The sequence below is a fragment of the Pongo abelii genome, chromosome 1, assembly GCF_028885655.2.
Source record: "Pongo abelii isolate AG06213 chromosome 1, NHGRI_mPonAbe1-v2.0_pri, whole genome shotgun sequence".
Classification (NCBI taxonomy): domain Eukaryota; kingdom Metazoa; phylum Chordata; class Mammalia; order Primates; family Hominidae; genus Pongo; species Pongo abelii.
In genome coordinates this window covers 49,531,129-49,548,971 of record NC_071985.2, presented here as the reverse complement: position 1 = coordinate 49,548,971, position 17,843 = coordinate 49,531,129, and the positions used below count along the sequence as shown (strand labels likewise).

General features: G+C 46.9%; 1 protein-coding gene across 4 annotated transcripts in view; it reads left to right on the top strand.

Moving 5' to 3' along the window:
* Positions 1-9,453: 9,453 nt before the first annotated feature.
* Positions 9,454-17,843, top strand: part of NR5A2 (nuclear receptor subfamily 5 group A member 2) — a 139,237-nt gene continuing 130,847 nt past the window's right edge. Inside the window, exons 1-4 of one of the 4 annotated variants that reach the window (XM_024238087.3) lie at positions 9,454-9,612; positions 10,166-10,303; positions 14,283-14,401; positions 15,967-16,108. In XM_024238087.3, coding sequence (XP_024093855.2) covers positions 10,222-10,303; positions 14,283-14,401; positions 15,967-16,108 — 343 coding nt within the window. In that variant the 5' untranslated portion in view covers positions 9,454-9,612; positions 10,166-10,221. Of the gene's footprint in view, positions 9,644-10,165; positions 10,304-11,445; positions 11,565-13,358; positions 13,477-14,282; positions 14,402-15,966; positions 16,109-17,843 lie in introns of those variants that run through there. The other 3 variants (XM_024238082.3, XM_024238090.3, XM_024238095.3) reach the window with 3 other exon arrangements.

Below are 17,843 nucleotides of genomic sequence, written 5' to 3'. Positions count from 1 at the left end.
TGAGGCGGGTACACTCTGAGCGTAAACAGAGAACACCTGCAGCTCTGGAATCGGTCCCACTGCAGAGGGCTGGGAACCGGAGGACTGTCGGTCCAGCTCATAAGGGGCTAAACCTCAAGAAAAGTACCGAAGAAGGCTCTCCCCTGGCCTCAGCGACACCACGCCAACATCCTAAACCTGTGCAGGCACTTCCGGGCGCCGGATTCCGGGATAACAAAATTCCAGTCAATTTTCCGGTAAAAGAGACCTCTTTCAGGATCTTGTTCGCAGCCACCCGCCCCTTCCCAACCCAAGCACATCCCCTCCGCCTCCTGGTATTGCAGCCCCGCAGGTGGTTGTGAGGTGTCCGCACCTGCAACATCTTAGTGACCCTGAGGCGGCTGTGGCACCGCGAGACAATCTGTTTACCTCGTAGCCTCCACGAGGGTGCTGACGGTCGTTCCCAGGGTGAATGGCTGGACGGAGCCATCCAAAGGGCTGAGGGAGAGGAAGAGAGGGCAGTGAGGAGCCTTCGGACTGAACTGTTGGATTGAAGGGCCTGACCCGATTCCTGAGGGAGAGATGCCCCTTGAATGGGTCTTTCTGATTGCCCAGGGTAGCCCCACTGGGAAGAACCCACGGGCGCAGCTGTAGAGAGTGTCTGAGGGTCTCGAGGGTAGCTTTCAGATGGCAAATTGCAAGTTGGGCTGTGTTGAGTGGTTCACAAAACCGAGCCCGGTGTATGTAGACATCAGTCAGGGTTTACAATTCTACATTTAATTCAGTTGCGTTGTACTAGGAAATGAGCCTTTTGTTTAAAAAGCTGTCTCCATGGTTTTTAACTAGGGACTACATCTTGTATGCACACCGATGGTTACATGAAAGTTTTGTATAGATGTCTGTGCTTGTATAGAAAAACAGAATTAAGATAAAGTTGTTCCTTCTGCCTACCTGCAAGGTAATCATTCTTTGTAGTGTAAAAGCAGCACACTCAGGTTATAACTAGATTGTTCCCTTAAAGTTAACTAACTCTGGGACACTGGCCAGACTCTTGGTTTCTGGTCTCGGTTTACTTCTTTCTCCCAGGTGGGATGATTCTATTGAATAATATGCAGTACTCACTTTAGAGGCTTTTTATACTTACCTATATCAAGAAAAGAGCCATATCTGTGTGGTAGGAAATATGTTATACATAAAACAAATATTTATTGACCACTCCCACAATGTGCCGAATATTATGCTTTGATTCATATTAAATTTCCATAATTCTTCAAATTAACTGCATTTGCAGAATATTTTATGCCCTCAGTATAATATTGCATATTATCCACAGAAGGTTATGTCTGCATACTTAGGGGTACATGATACACAGTGCAAACACTGTATTGAGTCTGTAATGTGAGTCTTGCTATCTGGTCCCCTGAACACTCTGAGTCTGATTTTATTTCAGTGATAACCTCCAGCAAGCTCTGTGCTCATAAGGATCTCTGAAAGTAGACGTCATCAGTGGAAAGTGTGATAGCTGTTATGTCACCCTAACCTCCAGCAAGCTTTATTTAGAATGCCAGCCACACAAGCCCACGTTCTGATTCTCATCGTTGGGGCTTAGGCTGCCAGTTTCTTCTATGAAGCTAAACCCTAGAGCCTCCCTTCTTTCCATGCCCCAGTCCATCTCCAAAACAGTCCTTCTCAGATTCCTCTTTTCTGGCCTGGATCCACAGGTAGTGACCAGCGTTAAAAGAGTTCTTGGGCCAGGCACAGTGTCTCAAACTGGTAATCCCAACACTTTGGGAGACTGAGGATGGAGGATCACTTGGGCCCAGGAGATCCAGACCAGCCTAGGCAACATAGTGAGACCCAGTCTCTACAAAAAAAAAAAAAAAAAAAAAATTAGCTGTGTGTGGGTGTGGTGGCATGTGCCTGTAGTTCCAGTGACTAGGCCTTGGGGGTTGAGGTAGGAAGATCACTTGAGCCAGGGAGGTTGAGGATGCTGTGATTGTGCCATTGAACTCCAGCCTGGGCAACAAAGTGAGACCCTATCTCAAAAAAAAAAAAAAACAAACAAACAAACAAACAAAAAAAAGGATTTCTTTTTCTTTAACACCTTTTTTTTTTTTTTTTTTTGAGGCAGAGTTTCACTCTTGTTGCCCAAGCTGGAGTGCAATGGCATGATCTTGGCTCACTGCAGCCTCAGCCTTCTGGGTTCAAGCGATTCTCCTGCTTCAGCCTCCCAGGCAGCCGGGATCACAGGTGCATGCCACCACACCTGGCTACTTTTTTGTATTTTTAATAGAAATGGGTTTTCACCATGTTAGCCAGGCTGGTCCCGAACTCCTGACCTCAGGTGATCCACCCACCTCAGCCTCCCAAAGTACTGGGATTACAGGTGTGAGCCACCGCACCCGGCATCTTTAACACCTCTTCTAACAAACCAAGAGAGATTTATAGAGGAAGGGAGAACAGAGGCTTGTTAATGCTTCTTTCCTTTACTTGACCCCTCCACTAGACACAATGTCTAGGATTATCTTGGATTCAGCCTTGAACATAAGTTGAGCTAGAGAAGGGCACATTGTCAGGCTTCCACCTACAGGCCCAACCCAATCCCCACCCCCAGTGATGCACTAGGCAGGCAAGACAACTTCACTCCACAGCTCTAGTCTACCTTAGGATAGAACTAGTTGAGTTGCACTTCCTCACACTTCACCTTATTGGAACAGACTTCTCGGAAAAATCCAGTTGGCTTCAAGGAACTTCAGGAGGGCATTGTGCTCTGGGGAGGCCCTGGGGAAGAGTTGAAATATGACCAATATGATCTTGAGAGATCAAGCTTGAGAAAACTACGTGAACTGGAACTGACCAGACAAGTTGATAAAGGTTGCCTCTTTAGTCTTTTGGGAAGCTGTTATGTATGTTTTTGTGTGATTGATAAGTAAGAAAAGATATTTGGAGTTTAACTTTTAAACACCAAATAACCTGAATGCAGATGACCATGAGCACTTATATGAGCAGTTTTATCTGGTGATAATGTAATTGTCCCCAAGGACTTCGTCAAGCCCTGCAAGACAATCAAGTTAGCAAGTACATCCCACTGGAAGGTGATCCTAGAATGGTTAGTGATTCCCTTTTTAGTTTTCTTACAGAATGATGAGTTTGAGTGAAGCTAAGGGGAAAGACAAAGGGGAACTGATATATATATATATATATATATATCCAGCACAATATATTTCTTTCCTGGCACTGTCTCATTTAACTATAAAGTTTACTTTGTTAACCCAATTTTACTGATTAAAAAATGGAATCAGAGGTCGAGCAATTTACTCAGCTTGTCAAGAGAATGAACTGTAAATAGAACCCAAGAAATATTCTGAAATACATACTCTTTCTCCAAAGTGGTAACCACTTATTCTTGTTGATATAAAGGAATTATAATTTAATACAATGTTGGTCTATGCAGACTTTCCTCCAAGAGACATTTCGAGCTTAAGAAACATATTTGTAAGTGGCTTTTTAATCTTCATTTCCATTCCACAGTAGAAACCAGATTTGGATCCTTCTAGAATTCAGAAGGGTGGCATAGGGAGTTGGGTGTGGAGAGCAGAGTGGAAATCACATCTGGGAGGACTGAGGTCTGAGTGACGTGGGATGAAGGCATTTCTGGTCCCCTACTCTGGAGTTTCCTGGAAAGGATCTCTGGAGTTTGGATGAAGTTTACCTTGTGAATTTGTGGTGTATGGTAGAAACTCACAGAGCTACCAACAGATGGTGAGAAGGAACTGAGAGGAAATTCAGAGCATGTACTTGTTATAGAGTCAGTGAATATGAGAAGGGCAGGGAAATCACTCAAACTGAGTGACTGAATTAGATAGCATAAACAAACATACTGTTGTACCATGAGAGGAGGGGATAGGGAAAGACAATTTAGGTGTCAATTAAAAAAAAAAAGCACTTTTGACAAACCCAGCTGTACCTCTTGCAGTGAAATATGCTAGTCCCACACCTATGCTAGCATTTTTCACGGTAAGTGCTGGATTCCTTGCTCAGGGTTTGGATGCCTGCAGCCTCTGCTTCCCGGCCCCCTGCAAGCTCCACCTGCTCCAGCGGCCTCTACAGGAATGGAAAGAAAATTGGTCGGAATCCACTGCTTGGTCCTGGAATCAACTTCCCAGTTTCCAGACAAGAAACTCTGGAGAAAACAAGTGAATCTCTCTCAAGCCTTGGCACACACTGTACACCATCTCTTAATCGCAAAAGTTATCTCCATGTTGGAAAAGCCCACGCTCTTCTAATTGTGCAACCTCTGTAACTGCCCAGACCATAATACTTTCCCTAGTTCCACGCCCCATGCTTGAGTGTGACGGTACCACTGTTCAGTCTTGCCTTTCCAAGCTCCCATTTTCTTTGCTGACCAAGTGAGACCCAAATTGCTGGACTCCGCACCTCTGCTGTCCCGGCACCCTTTGACCTTAAGAATCAGAAGCTCAGGCAGGGGCTTTTCTGAAGGAAGAAGTTTGGTTGGATCCATCCCTTCGCTGCAAAAGCCGAGGAATTCTGAAGCAATGCAGGACATTACCCTTCCATCAAGAAGTTTCCAGTATCACCGGATACATTTAAATGGCAGCCTAGAATAATCTCGTGCTAAGGATTTTGTTCCTGACCCAGGTTGAAGCGTAGGGGAGAGTGTAGAGGATGCAACTGCAAGTGTTCAGCTAGTTTCACAAGGTGCTTTGTGGCCTGCTAGCGCCGGGATCATCATTCTGTTGGCCCCGAGGCTGGACTCCAGTGACTCCAATTGAGACTCCAATGGATGGAGTCTCAATAGTTTTGAACTGGAGCTGGCTCAAATTTCCATTTCAATTACAGAGAGGAAGAGATAGATTAGACTGGACCACCTACCCGAGATTATTTCCCCTGCTCCGCTCCTTTCTCAAGACCGGATCTCCCTGTTACATTCTTCTAAGGGCACCGACTATACCCTGGCGGGGCGCTCCAGGACCCCTGGGTTGGGACAACGTGCTACAAAGAAAATAAGTGAAAATGTTCTTCAGTGAACTCTTTTTATACAAAGAGCCGTAGATTCCGATATCCAGGCCAAACTCTCCAAAAAACCCTTCTTTCCTCTGGGGCAAGGGTGGGAGGTTGCCCGGGGTGGGGGGTGGGGGGTAGGTTGGATTACCCAGATAATTGCTTCGGCTTTCGTTTTCCTCCGCGATAAAAACCGCGCCACGCCAGATCGAGATACTCTCATGGTGATTGTGAATCAATCGCCATCCTGCTCTAGGGGCTGATGTTGATGTCTTAAGTAGTTATTCACACGTGCAGCAGAAAGGCTTTTTTTTTTTTTTTTTTTTTTTTTTTTTTTAACAAGGCACAACTGCTCACCTATTCAGGTTTGCTTTTTTAAAGCTTGAGTCAACACGACGCTCCCAGGTAATTCCTATGGCTGTACTGAAATTTAACCCATCTGTTTCTAATACAAAGCGATCGGGATGAGGGCGGGTGGAGCCTACGGGCGTGGGCGGGTAGCCCAGCCCTCTGAGCCGGGGAATGAAACTGGAGTTCTGGCTAAACTTTTCAGATAAAGGCAAAAGCAGCTTCTGATGGGCTTTTCGGCTGGGAGGGGCTGAAAAATTAGGCAGACCCGAAGCTTCCGTAGGCTGAAAAACTTGCTCCTTTTCCCCCTCGGGCTATCCCGGCCTAGTAATGGAGATCTGAAAAAAAATGTAGACTTCTTCCGGGGTCTAGATATGTGGGACGAAAAAAGTAATTGTCCTGGTTTCTTAAAAAGCACCAAAAAGTGGGAATGGAAGAGAAGACGGGAGAAATTGTTTCGAAGGAGGAAGGTATTGCAAGTTTTATGCAAATTTGGGTGGGTCATTACCCAGGCGCGCGGGGAAAGGTGTGTCTGCCACACCTTTTGCGAGCCCAGGAAACCTGAACCGCTCCTGAAAATCCTGATATTTTTTCCCGCTGCAGCCCGCACGGGTCAAGCGCGCTGGGGCTGACCAACACTTTCCAGGTCAGGTCAAGCTGATTGCTCCCAGCTCACGCTCCGAAATGCGGAGCTGAACCACGGGAAGGAGGAGGTGGGGAGGAAGGCAGGCAGTTGCATCCTCGCGAGTAGGGAGTGCGAGGCCTCCTCAGCTCCAGCTAGCTGGGTGAATGGGGCGCGCACGGCCCCGTAACGCCGAGCGTGGATAAAATATGCTAGGACTGCGCTTCTCGGGCTCATCAAGGCTGCGGGAGCCTCCCCGAGCCATCATCCTTCGTAATTGCAACCGTCAATCAACACTTTAAGACAAAGTCAGAACCGGGAAGGGCGAGCCCTGGAGACCTGTCTCGTCGGAAGGAAGGAGGTGGAGGGGAGGTGGGGGAAAAGGAGAGAAGTTTGCCAGAAGTTGGCAGAGGGAGTGCAAAGAAATTGAGAACGCGCAAGGTAGTTGAGCAGAGCTGTCCCCCGGTCCCACCACAGACTCCCAGGCCTCCCGGGTTCTAGTCTCTGGTCTCCGCCACCAGTTACAATTCCCGCATCGGTAAGTACGGGGTGGGTTCCTAAGTATGCTTCCACTAAGAGGTGCAGTGGCAGTTGCTAAGATGTCCCCGGCGGAGGATAACATGCGTCTGTCCACCCGCGGTAGGTGTATTTATGGGTCAGTCCAGACCACCGCTGGCGCCGGCGTTTAGACCACACAGACCCCTTTCCACCTACTTACATTTCAACTGCTTTCCCTTCCCGCAGCCACTTGGCTGTCTTCATATTGCGGCCTCGGGAACCCAGAACCATTCCTAAATAACCCATCTTAGACACCACGAACGCGGGTTCCTCCTCCCACAACTTCCTTTCGGAGAGGGCTTTCTGGGGGACGCCCAGACCCATCCAAGGTCACTGAGCTAGCGGGTCCCCGGCTTCAACAGGGGTCCCTTGCCCAGCAGAATTGAAGGGTCAAAGGACCAGAGGGAGGAGGGAGTTCTGAGGGAGAAGAAAGGGTGCACTTGGAGGGCAGTAATGAGCTTGACGCTGGAAGCCTGGTGCTGCCGCCCCTGCCTCTGCATCTGCCTCTTGGATGGAGACCCAGCTGCTTCCTTAAATCCCTTGCGGAGCGACCTGAGGAAGGTTTGTGTGCCCTCGGGTCTCTGGCAAGAATCAATTCCAGTGGAAGATTCATTGCCTCGTCCACTGCTGGCGGGGATCTTGACATCCTTCCAGGGGATCTGAAATAGGGCTGTCCCCGGGGAGCGTTTCCCGTCGTCGAGGTAAAGGCCTGGAGCGCCGAGGGCTCAGGCTTCTGAGCTAGGAGTTCCCTTGGTTCTTAGGAAAGGCCGTTTTCTCTCGCTCGACACTTTCTGCTCTTTCAGTCCCCCTCCATTTCGCTGCTACGCTTACGTTTTGGCCTGGACTAGACTTTCGAAGCAAAGGAAAGGGCTTCCTTCCGTGATACAAGCTCCTCCGTTAATTTTTTTAAAGCATGGATTTTTAAAACCCAGTCCCCAGCCACTATTGCCTCCCGCACCCCTCCCATTTTGTGAGGATTTTTCTTTCCTGGAAAGTCTATCTGTGGAGAGATAAATGAGTGCCAGCTGGCCTTTTGCCACCACCAGCCTCCATCTTTCGGGGATGTGGTGGGAGGGTAGACTGGCATGGACCAAGAAGTCGCTAGTGTGGCCTAAGCAAGTCCCTTCTGGCCCTGGCAGCTGGAGTTATGAGCATGGTCACAAAGCTTGCCTCACTAGGTCAGACTCAGCCTCAGTTTCAGCCTCAAGTCAAGGCAGGGTTTCTTAATACACTGCAATTTCAAGGTCCTGTCAGACCCTCTTTCAACTTCTTTCAAGTCTCCTAACTTCCCCCTGCTTCACCAAGCAGAGGTGAAATCACCACCACACACGGGGGGTTGGAGGTTTCCTCTTAGGACCAAGGGTTTGGAGTCCTGCATCCTTGCCAGGCTAGGATCTGGGAAAGGTGCTGTATCATTAAGTGCCCCCATAAATTCTTCGAATTGCTGTGGGAGGAGGTTCTTCTTAATTAAGGCTTTGAAATAAACTGATTTTCAAAGTTCATGAGCAAAGCAGGGCAACCACTGCAGTGAGCCCTGAAACTGACTCCCTTTCTTTATTTTCTTAGTTCTCAGTGATACTTAAAACAACTAGGAATACTAAAATGTAGTGACAGTGATACTTGATACTATCACAAAAATTGGAGCTTTTGGCAACTTCAGCCCACTTCTCCATAAAAACTAATGGACAGGCCTTCATAAGTTTAAATGTTTCCATGAAACCTGAAGTTGCTACTAAAGCTGAAGTCTAAATAACTTTGATCCTGAATATATATTGAAGAGCAAAATGATAAGTCAATTAAGAGTCAGTAGTACCTGAATTGCCAGGTGTGGGTGGGTGATGAACAACCCATTTTATATACATTATGCACTGCAAAGATTGGAATAATTTCCAATTCACCAAATACCGGATTGGGCAGTTTCAATGTGTAATCTCTATACCATTCAAATAGAATAAACTTAGATCTTTTGAGATTCAAATTCACCCCCTTGTGGGTGGACTCTGATAATTACTTCGTTGCACAGCAGACCCTAAATATGAGGCATTTCGCATGCAGTCAGGAGGCTGGAAAGAATGTTTTTCATCTTGTTGGGAGGAGATCTGAAAACTTTGAAGATGCGGCTGGGCTGGTGGTCGAAGAGCTTGCATAACAGATGGTTCTTTAAAACATTTTTTAAATGCTGGGCCTCGGCCTCAAGTGGATGGTCCCATCAGACAACAGAATGAAAAAGTACAGCCTGTACTGATCCTTGTATTCTGTGTGGAAACACAGGTCACTAAAACTGGAAAGTCTGTCGCTTAGATGATCTTGGGCTCCAGTCAAGGGTCTTTTAAAAGTGAAAGAAGGGACTAGGGAGCAGACTGGGGAAATAGGAGTCACTGCCCCTTCCTCTAATTCTATGAGTGAGCTCTTGGCTTGTGGCCCGCCTCTCACTGAGCGGACCTTCGGCCCCTTCAGGGCGCCGGGGCCCACGTGTCGCCTCTTCAGGATCTCAGTGCCCTGGGGAGTTGAAGCTGGAGGACCCTTGACCGCAGACCAACTCTGCATGTAAGAACGGTCAGCTAAATTTTCTCCTTTCAATGGTTTAAATGGGTGTTCAACTCCCCTTCATCTCCTCATCCGACACACTAGCCAGGGCACACGCCCACACGCGCCCCCATCCCTTCTTCTTGCTTCCCCTCAGATCGAGGAAATTGCCGCTCTGGCTGCTTCTCCTTCGCCGCCACGCTCAGACAGAGGTCGCTTCTGACTAGCTGTAAGACCCGGCTGCATTTACATCCCCCCGCCCCGGGCCAGGGTGGGGTGGGAGGGGGTGAGGCGGGGTGAAGAGGTTGGGGCAGGCCGGGGGACTGGAGCCTGAGCCTCATCCTTATTGGCTGGCGGCTAGTGTCCGACCTGAGTCCGGAACCCGCGTCCGCATTCACTGTCTTCACCCCTCAACCCAGCCTTCCCCCCACCCCTGGACCTACTTACCTCCTTCTCCCCCTCGTCTTCCCCCCTGTCCTTCCCAGCACCGTCACCCTCGGGGCTGGGAAGGGCCGTTCTCGGACCCGCGCGGGGAGTGGAACAGGCAGGAGAGGGAGGTTGGAACTTCACAACTCCACACTTGCGATAGTGAGCGAGAGGGAGGCAGAGATAGGGAGAAGGGGCGGAGAGGAGGGGAGAGAGAAGGGAGGCGAGAGAAAGAGGAGAGAGACCCCTGCCGATCCTGAGCCAGAGGGCGGTGGAGGGAGGGGAAGGAGTCGCCCGAGCCGTCCGGGAGCAGTGGCAGCGGCACAGCCGGGGCGGCAATAGCAGCCCCGCGGTCGCCTCCGCTGCGCGCCGGGAGCTCGGCGGTTCACGGCTCCGCGCCCCGGGCAGCTGCGTCCTCGCCACCGCCGCCGCCTGCGCCCTTGCGGAGCCGAACCAGAGGGCCGGGACGCTGTCTTCCTCGCCTCCTTTCTTAACCCTGACCTCCTCCTCGCAGCTCGGGGGCGGCTCCGGAGCTGCGAGACCGGACAGGGCTCAGAGGTCCTGCCCGGCAGCCCCGAGGAGGCGGAGGCACGCTCCGGCGAGGCGAGAGGGTTGGGTGAGCGGGCACCCCGGTCGCCCCTTCCTTCTTTTCGCCGGAGTTGAATCTGTGCTGCCCGTGTCCAGGTGCTGGGCTTCCGGACCGACACGGATCCCCCATCCCCGCCCGCGGTCGCCTTGTCATGCTGCCCAAAGTGGAGACGGAAGCCCTGGGACTGGCTCGATCGCATGGGGAACAGGGCCAGATGCCGGAAAACATGCAAGGTAAGGAGGCGCCGCGCGGCGCTCCGGCTCCCGCTGCTTCCCCACCCCCGGGCTCGCCCTGCAGGCTTCAGCCTCCCGCCCCGCGCGGGCGCAGGAGTAGCCCCGCTGGACGCTCGCAGCCGCGGGAGTCAAGCCCCCTCCCCAGGTGCAGGCATAAAAGTTTATGGCTCTTGAACAATGCGGGGCAGAGGTTTTTCCAAGCAGCGTCTAATTGGCCGCTTCTAATTAAGGAAAGAGAGGCTTCCAGCTCTATGGCAACCCAAGCAGGGCAGCTTCAGGCTAAAGGTACTTTAGAATAATAAGATCATTCTAAGAAATGGAATGTCTCACTGGACACCCGAACAGGTTCTCCGTCATTGGAATTGGTGTGTACTGTACTTCAACCAGTACTCTTGTGTGGAGGGAGGCGACCCAGTCTAGGAAAGTCAACTACAGAAAGAGGTGACCTCCGAAAGGATTGTCTTAGCGCTATTAGAATGCATGTGACCACACCAAAAGCCCAGGCGGACACCCGCAGCCAGCTCGGATTTGGACAATTCAAAACTGCTGGCAGAACTGAAGGGAACAAGTTACCCTAATCCCATCCCCTGTACGCGTAGTGCTGAATGAGTTGGGGGTGGGGGGGCAGCGGTTCGTTTATTGCCCCCTTTTAAAATCTGAGATCTGAAAATATGGAAGTCCCATTCGTTTTCCCAGCTCTTGATTGCCAACAAAAAAACAAATCCCGCTGGTTATATTTTCTCCTCATTCCGAAATAGCAACTCTAGATCTGGCTTGTATTAAGCCCTTCAGAAGTTTATCTCATTTGCTCTGGGCCGGGGAGGGAACAATGCTAGGAAAAGTCACCGGTGCTCTTCCATCCTCGCCCCTTCCAGGGTGCAGGATGTGCGGGCCGGCCGGCCTGTGATCCCGGAACGCTTCCTGCCATCCCCTTGCGCGAACTTGAAAGGGCTGGGAGGTGTTGAGAGCAGAGTTCAGGGCTGGTGCACTCTGCGGTGCTGAGTGGGCGGCGCGCCCGGGCGCTCAGGCCCGGGGACCTGTAGTCGCCCTACCGCGGAGGGTAAAATACGTAGCTGGAGGGCGTGCGCCGTGCGGGTTGTGATCCGTTACCCCATCGGTCATCCTGGGGTCTCTCCAAGCCTCTGGGTAGGGCTGTGAGAGTTCCCTAGAGCTGAAGCCCCAGAGGCTGACCTGTGGGTCTGTCTGCTATGGGAACCCGGCTGGTCCAAAGAAGCCTTTCTTCCGGGCACCTGGAATTCCAGTTTAGTGTGGGGCATCGGGGAAGTGGCGCTGGGGGGCTGGGTTGGGGGACCTCAGCCGGCAGCTCCGGAGAGGGCCTACCCCTGGGGTCGCCGGGTGAGGCCGGCACGATTCTTGGCTCCAAAAGGAAAGTTTCTGCTTCTCGTTCTGGCGCGAGAAGCCAAAGGCTTATTTTGAAAGCGGAGAGAGAAATGTTATTGGTAACGTTTTCTTTGGAAAGTTCGAGAGGGGTCTTCTGGACACACTAGTGCCCCCAAACCAGAGAAGTAGTTTTTCTTTGGTGCCTGGGCTCAGAAGTCGCCACTCGCTCAGCCCATGGTTCGAAATCAGCATGGGAAGCGCCGGGGCAAGGCTTTGTCGGAGACTAGAGGCCTGCCTGTCCGGAGGAGCCCCTGGGGATGGGGACCCCATTCTCCTGCTTGCTCTGGTTCCCACCTGGGACGCCTCTGTAGGAGTCCAGAAAGACGATCCACTACATGGCCCCGGGACAGAGCAGCGCGCCCAACTTTGAGGGAACTTTGTGCGCCTCTCTGAGGCCTTAGCTTTCCAAGGCACCGCCGTCCGTTCTTCTTTCTCTAGACCGAAACTGGGGAAGAGTGTGGGCGCTTCTTTGCCCCGATGGGTTCGCCTCCCCAAACGCCTACTTCGGCTGCGCCAGAGCATCTGGGAAACTCTGAAAGGTGCCCAGGCCTCACACAGCAGCGTCTCCCTACTCAGCCTCTGTCTTTGGGTTTTTTTAAGAGGGTCTCTACCTCATGCCTCGGTCTTTCTTCGATGTCGGGTCCCCGAGGTAGGCACGGAGTCCCTCTGAAAGCAGTTGCCTATCTGTGCCCCTTTGGTGTAAAGTTAGAGTTTACTTTGTTGGGGGAAGGGGAGGTAGAAAAGATCACAGTTGGGAAAGTGCGCTTTTCGCCTTGTTCCTAAAACATGCCTCAAGACTGTCATCGAGATTGTTAGGAGAGCTATCAACGTCTAGGGGCTATAAAGGAATTTCTGAACCCTCGGCCCTTCCCAAACCCCCAGGTTCCTAAAACCCTAGCGGGGGTCTCTTGGGGCTGGGATTCAGGCTGGCACCGCTGGGAGGACCCGCGCCTAGCATCCCTTTATTAATATTTGACGAAGGCAGGCTCCTGCCTCCTCTGGAGCCTCTTTTCTCGGAATGTTCCCAAACTCTGGCTAACTCACTCCCCTGTAAGCGCCAGCCTAGGGCTCTGTGGCCCGGGAAGAGACGCGTCAACTCCGCGGGTCTGCGCGCAGTCCTCAACTGCAAAGTGCTGCAAGTAACCCCCCTGACGGCCCTTTCCGACTGAAGAGCTCAGGAACCAAAGAGAAAAAAAATAACTTTATTTTCAAAAGAACAAGTCAGAACTGCGGCGATACTGTGGCCGAGGACTTTGGCGATGGGGTGGGGGCTATTTCTCTTTCCTTTTTGGTAAACAAATCAGAGGAAACTTCTGCCCGGCCGTGGGTTTCCCATCCCCCACCTGCCCCACCCCCTGCGAACGCCACTGATTAACTTAAAACAAACTCGACTCCGTGTTTGTGCGCCGTTGGGTAGCAGGAGGTAGAGCCTAGGCGAGAGCCTGGTGCGCCCACGGGTTTCGCCGAAGAGTGCCCGGGGAAGTGCGGGCAGGGTCCCGGCTGCGCAGACCTGAGGGTGCCCGCCCACCGGCGCCCCGCGCTCCCATACTTGACCTGTGTGGATGTGGAGTCTCCGGGAAATACCGGATCAGGCACTTCCTGGGGTCTCCTGGTCACTGCCCTTCCTGTGCATAGTTTGTCATCTTTTTAGCTGCGAAGACGCCTTCGTGGGTCTGCGTCCGGAGCAAGGCGGTTACCCGATCCCGGCAGTGAGCCGCGCCGCGCGTCGTGGCGGCCTGATTTCTGTTTAACTTTAACAGGGCGATCTCGAGGTGTTTATATTTTGCTATGATGATCGGAAACATGTGAGGTTCATTACAGGGCTTCAATACTTTGAAACCAAAACCCTCCTTTGTGTCTTTTACTCTTGTATTTTTCCCCGTACGGGCGTCCTCTATTTTCTTTTTCCTTCTTCTTATTTTCACAGATTTTCAAACGTGAGGAGATGAAAGTAGCCAGAATAGAAAAGTACTGTCAATATGGAACTGAATGTTTCGATTATCTAACAGATCTGAACGTTGGGAGCCTCAGGCTGTTTAGTTAAAGTGGGCTGCTGCTGAGAAGCGGGTTTCTGGGGCTTCAGTTTCTCTGTCGGACAGAGTTTGCAAATTGGTGCTGCTGTCCCTGTAAGCAAGGTGCACTTGCAGCAAACCACTTCAAGAGGGAGGGAATTAAAGCCTGCGCTTGTTTCTCTACCTTAGGCGAAGGTGACATTTTGGAACTTAACTTCATAGGGATTTAAAAGAAATTCTAAACTGTTACCTTATGCAATTCATGTCTCTATTTGTTGCTTTGTGGAGTTATGAGACTTGTGTTTAAAAGTGGTCAGTTTAAAATGTTAACAAAAGAAGTTGGAATTGTTTGTGGCACATGGAATTATATGAGGTCCATGCTTATTGATGGCAAAAGATGTTTTACTTGTAAAAATAGTTCAGTAAGACCTTGCTAAAAATTGTTTTTATTTTATATTTTACCATGTGATATTTGCCCAGCAATCACCAAAATGCTTTTTGTTGCAGGATTAACACCTACATGTAAATTAACTGAATATGTGTATACATTTCTCTTTTTGTTTCAGTGTCTCAATTTAAAATGGTGAATTACTCCTATGATGAAGATCTGGAAGAGCTTTGTCCCGTGTGTGGAGATAAAGTGTCTGGGTACCATTATGGGCTCCTCACCTGTGAAAGCTGCAAGGTTTGCTCACACATTGCTACCTGAAAAATATAATGTCCAAAACCAAAGTAAACCAGTGGATTACTTCTTTTAAGCTAAATTTAGGCTCCCTTTTTAAAGACTCAACTAAAAATGACAAAGAGGGAGAAAGAGAGAGTCTTAGGGAGATGATTCTTAGAAGTGTGTGTCTGATTTAGTTCAAAAGGCAAAGAAATTTATGCTGTTTAGAAAACTTTGCCAGTCTCATGGTTCTAAAATACTTTATTGTAGTAAAGTGATATAGCTGTAGAAAGACTTCCATTTCTAACAGTCCTAAATATTGATTTTGCTTGACTTATATATATTTAAAGCATCGTTGTTCTTGAAAGGGAATATGACAAAGTATTTCCCAAATACATTTTAACTTCAGAGTATTTCTGTGCTATAAGTCTAAACATTTTTTATCTGCAGACATAAAAGCCTAAATTCTCAACTGTGTGATTTCATCTTGATTTATTCCAAAATAATTTTAAGGATTTTTTGAAATTTATATCATAAAGACCAAGAAATCAGATTTTAGTTTTTAATATAATAATTTTTATAAATATATCATATGACCTATTTAAATGCATGGGTTTTAATATGTAAACTATGCTATATTGTTATCAAAAATATAAATTATACTTTAAGAATTTATCTCAGGACTTTTTAATATATTCCCAGTAAATTCAATATTCACTATTTTTCAAAGTTTTTTTTGTTTGTTTGTTTCTGTTTTTAAGTGGAAAACTCAGTACAATTACTTAAACCACCACCAGGAAAATCCCTCCATTCTCTATAACAAAGTAAGAATGTTTCTCTTTGTGGCAAGTGGGTTAAATATGAATACTATCCTGGTAAATCTCTTATTATATTATAAAGCTACACATTTTATTTTTGATTAATTCTTTTATATAAAATATAAGGAAAGCTCATACCCTGTGTGCTACAATTCAGCTATCTGTGATACATGCTTTTTCCTTCCATTAGTTTTGCCTTTTTAAAAGCAGTTCCCATACTTGAATGTATTCCAGTGGAATTATGAGCATTTTCCCATTTTACTCTTTAAATCATTTTGCTTTTAACTATCCAGTGTTGACATTTGTTAAAAAAAAAAATTCTGAGGTGTTTTGCTATTCAGTTTTTTCCACTGGCATTTTGCAATGGTTTATCACTGAAATTATATCAGACTACTTAAAAACAATGCCAGGACTTCATAAGTACCTCTATCTGGAACATGTGGGATAATAGGAAAATAGATTTAAAAAAATAATTGATCAATATAGAGTGTATCTTTTCTAACTATTGGGATGAAATGGTGTGTAGCCAAATCTCCTCAGGTTTTGACATAATTCTTCAAGAATAAAACTGATGCCAGAAAAATCTCCACCATGGCCTGGCACAGTTTGGGAAGGTTGATGTTGCTGAAATGTAAAATAAACCACAGAACCACATAAGGGCTCAAATAGTGCAATGAAAGGATTTACTAGTGATTTTCTTAAAATGAAACAATGGAAAAGACGGGTGTTAGATTTATAATACGTCTCACTATTTTCTCTGTCTTATAGGGATTTTTTAAGCGAACAGTCCAAAATAATAAAAGGTACACATGTATAGAAAACCAGAACTGCCAAATTGACAAAACACAGAGAAAGCGTTGTCCTTACTGTCGTTTTCAAAAATGTCTAAGTGTTGGAATGAAGCTAGAAGGTAAGATTCTTCTAAAGACTACTGCCTATTAAAACTCTCCAAGGACATGGACTGTAAAACAACATTGTACTTATCGCATGGTAACATTATTTTCCCAGCATTTTAACACTACTGACAATACTGTAAGATCTTTCTATGTTTCATCTGCAGAATAGTCTGAGTCTCATTTAATCATGGTGAAATCTACTAGGAAAAAAATTTAAAATATTAGTTGTCTTTCCCCCACCCAACCCCTTTTTTTTTAGTCTGGGGAGCAGATGCATTTGACACAAAAAAGGGAAAAAGATCAGGTTATGAAAATAAGACTAAAGCAATCCAACTGAAAACAAGAATAATTTGTAAAACTATTAAAAGTAAAATATCCTTTGAGTTTTTAAATCAAGATACCCTAGGACAAGTTTGATTTCAATTCTTTTTAAAATAGGTGTGCTTGTCATAAGTGTTAACTACTAATTTCATGATTCTTAAGCAAGAGTTAAAGCCTTTAATGGTGAAAAGGAGTTTCTCATGTAGGATATTATTTTTGATAGTGTAGAAATGTATTTTTTTAAAACATAATGACTGAGGCTGCAAAATAAAAAATTGAGAATCAGGAAACTTGAAAAATAATGAACTATTAAATCATTAGCAAAGGTCTGACAAGAACAAGAAAGTAGCTCCTGAAAAGCCACACTTGAACTTTGTTGAAAGAGCAGACCCTATACTACAATGTACAGATTGGCAGGCGGTAAAGTTAATATGTGACTGCTGTAAATAATTTGTAGTTCATGGACTACTATGGTATGTTGCTGCTTTCTAGCCTCTGACCTACTGGCTTTCCATGGATTAAATATACTGCAAATAAAGCAATAACAGGGATACATATCACCGATGGTGCTAGATACAAGAGTGCATTTTATTTGATCAGTGAGGCACAGGCTATTTTTATTTGGAACTTTTCTGTTATATGGAACTCATACTTGATAGAAATACTAAAAAAAAAAAAAATCATATAAATCTGCTGAATAGCTAACACGCTTCTTCCGAATAGAGGTAGCCACTTTGGTTATCATGAGGACTGTTAATGTCAGTATCATTTTTAAGAGATCTTGAAAGGAAATAATTGATGCTTATTAATTTTCTTATTACCAATCACTATTATTTCCCAAATAGCAAAATATTGTGGTAGATGCTTACTACAGTAAGAGACTCAGAAGATAAGTAAATGTTGTGATTTTGCATGATGCCATTTAATTCCTTTTCAACAAAAATAATAAGGCTGCATTTCTTTACCTTAAATAATTAAACTTTCTTTTTTTTAAATTAAGCTTTCACAATCGTAAATCACTTGTGGTACATGCTCATGCTTCCTTAGGAGTGATATGAAACAACTGAATATTCAATAAATTATCATCCAGATGAAAAACTCTTTATAATCTTGTGCAATATTCTGTATACCTAGAATTTACAATAAATTTTTAATGTGATACTAATCCTAAGATAAAAAGCTCAAAAACTTAACCTCCAGCAAGTTCAATATGTCACAAGCTATCAGAGGTTTCTAGTTTCTAATTGCCATTGGCCACTATGGACTTAGAGGGAACTGCTAACTAACTTATTAGTCATGGATGCAGACTCCACACACCACTGTGGCAGAAGACTCTCTTGACAGCTTCCGAAATGAATTTGTTTTAATTATGCCCATTTCTACTTAAATTAAAAGCAGTAATTGGTGGTCATCTGATGTGGGCTCATC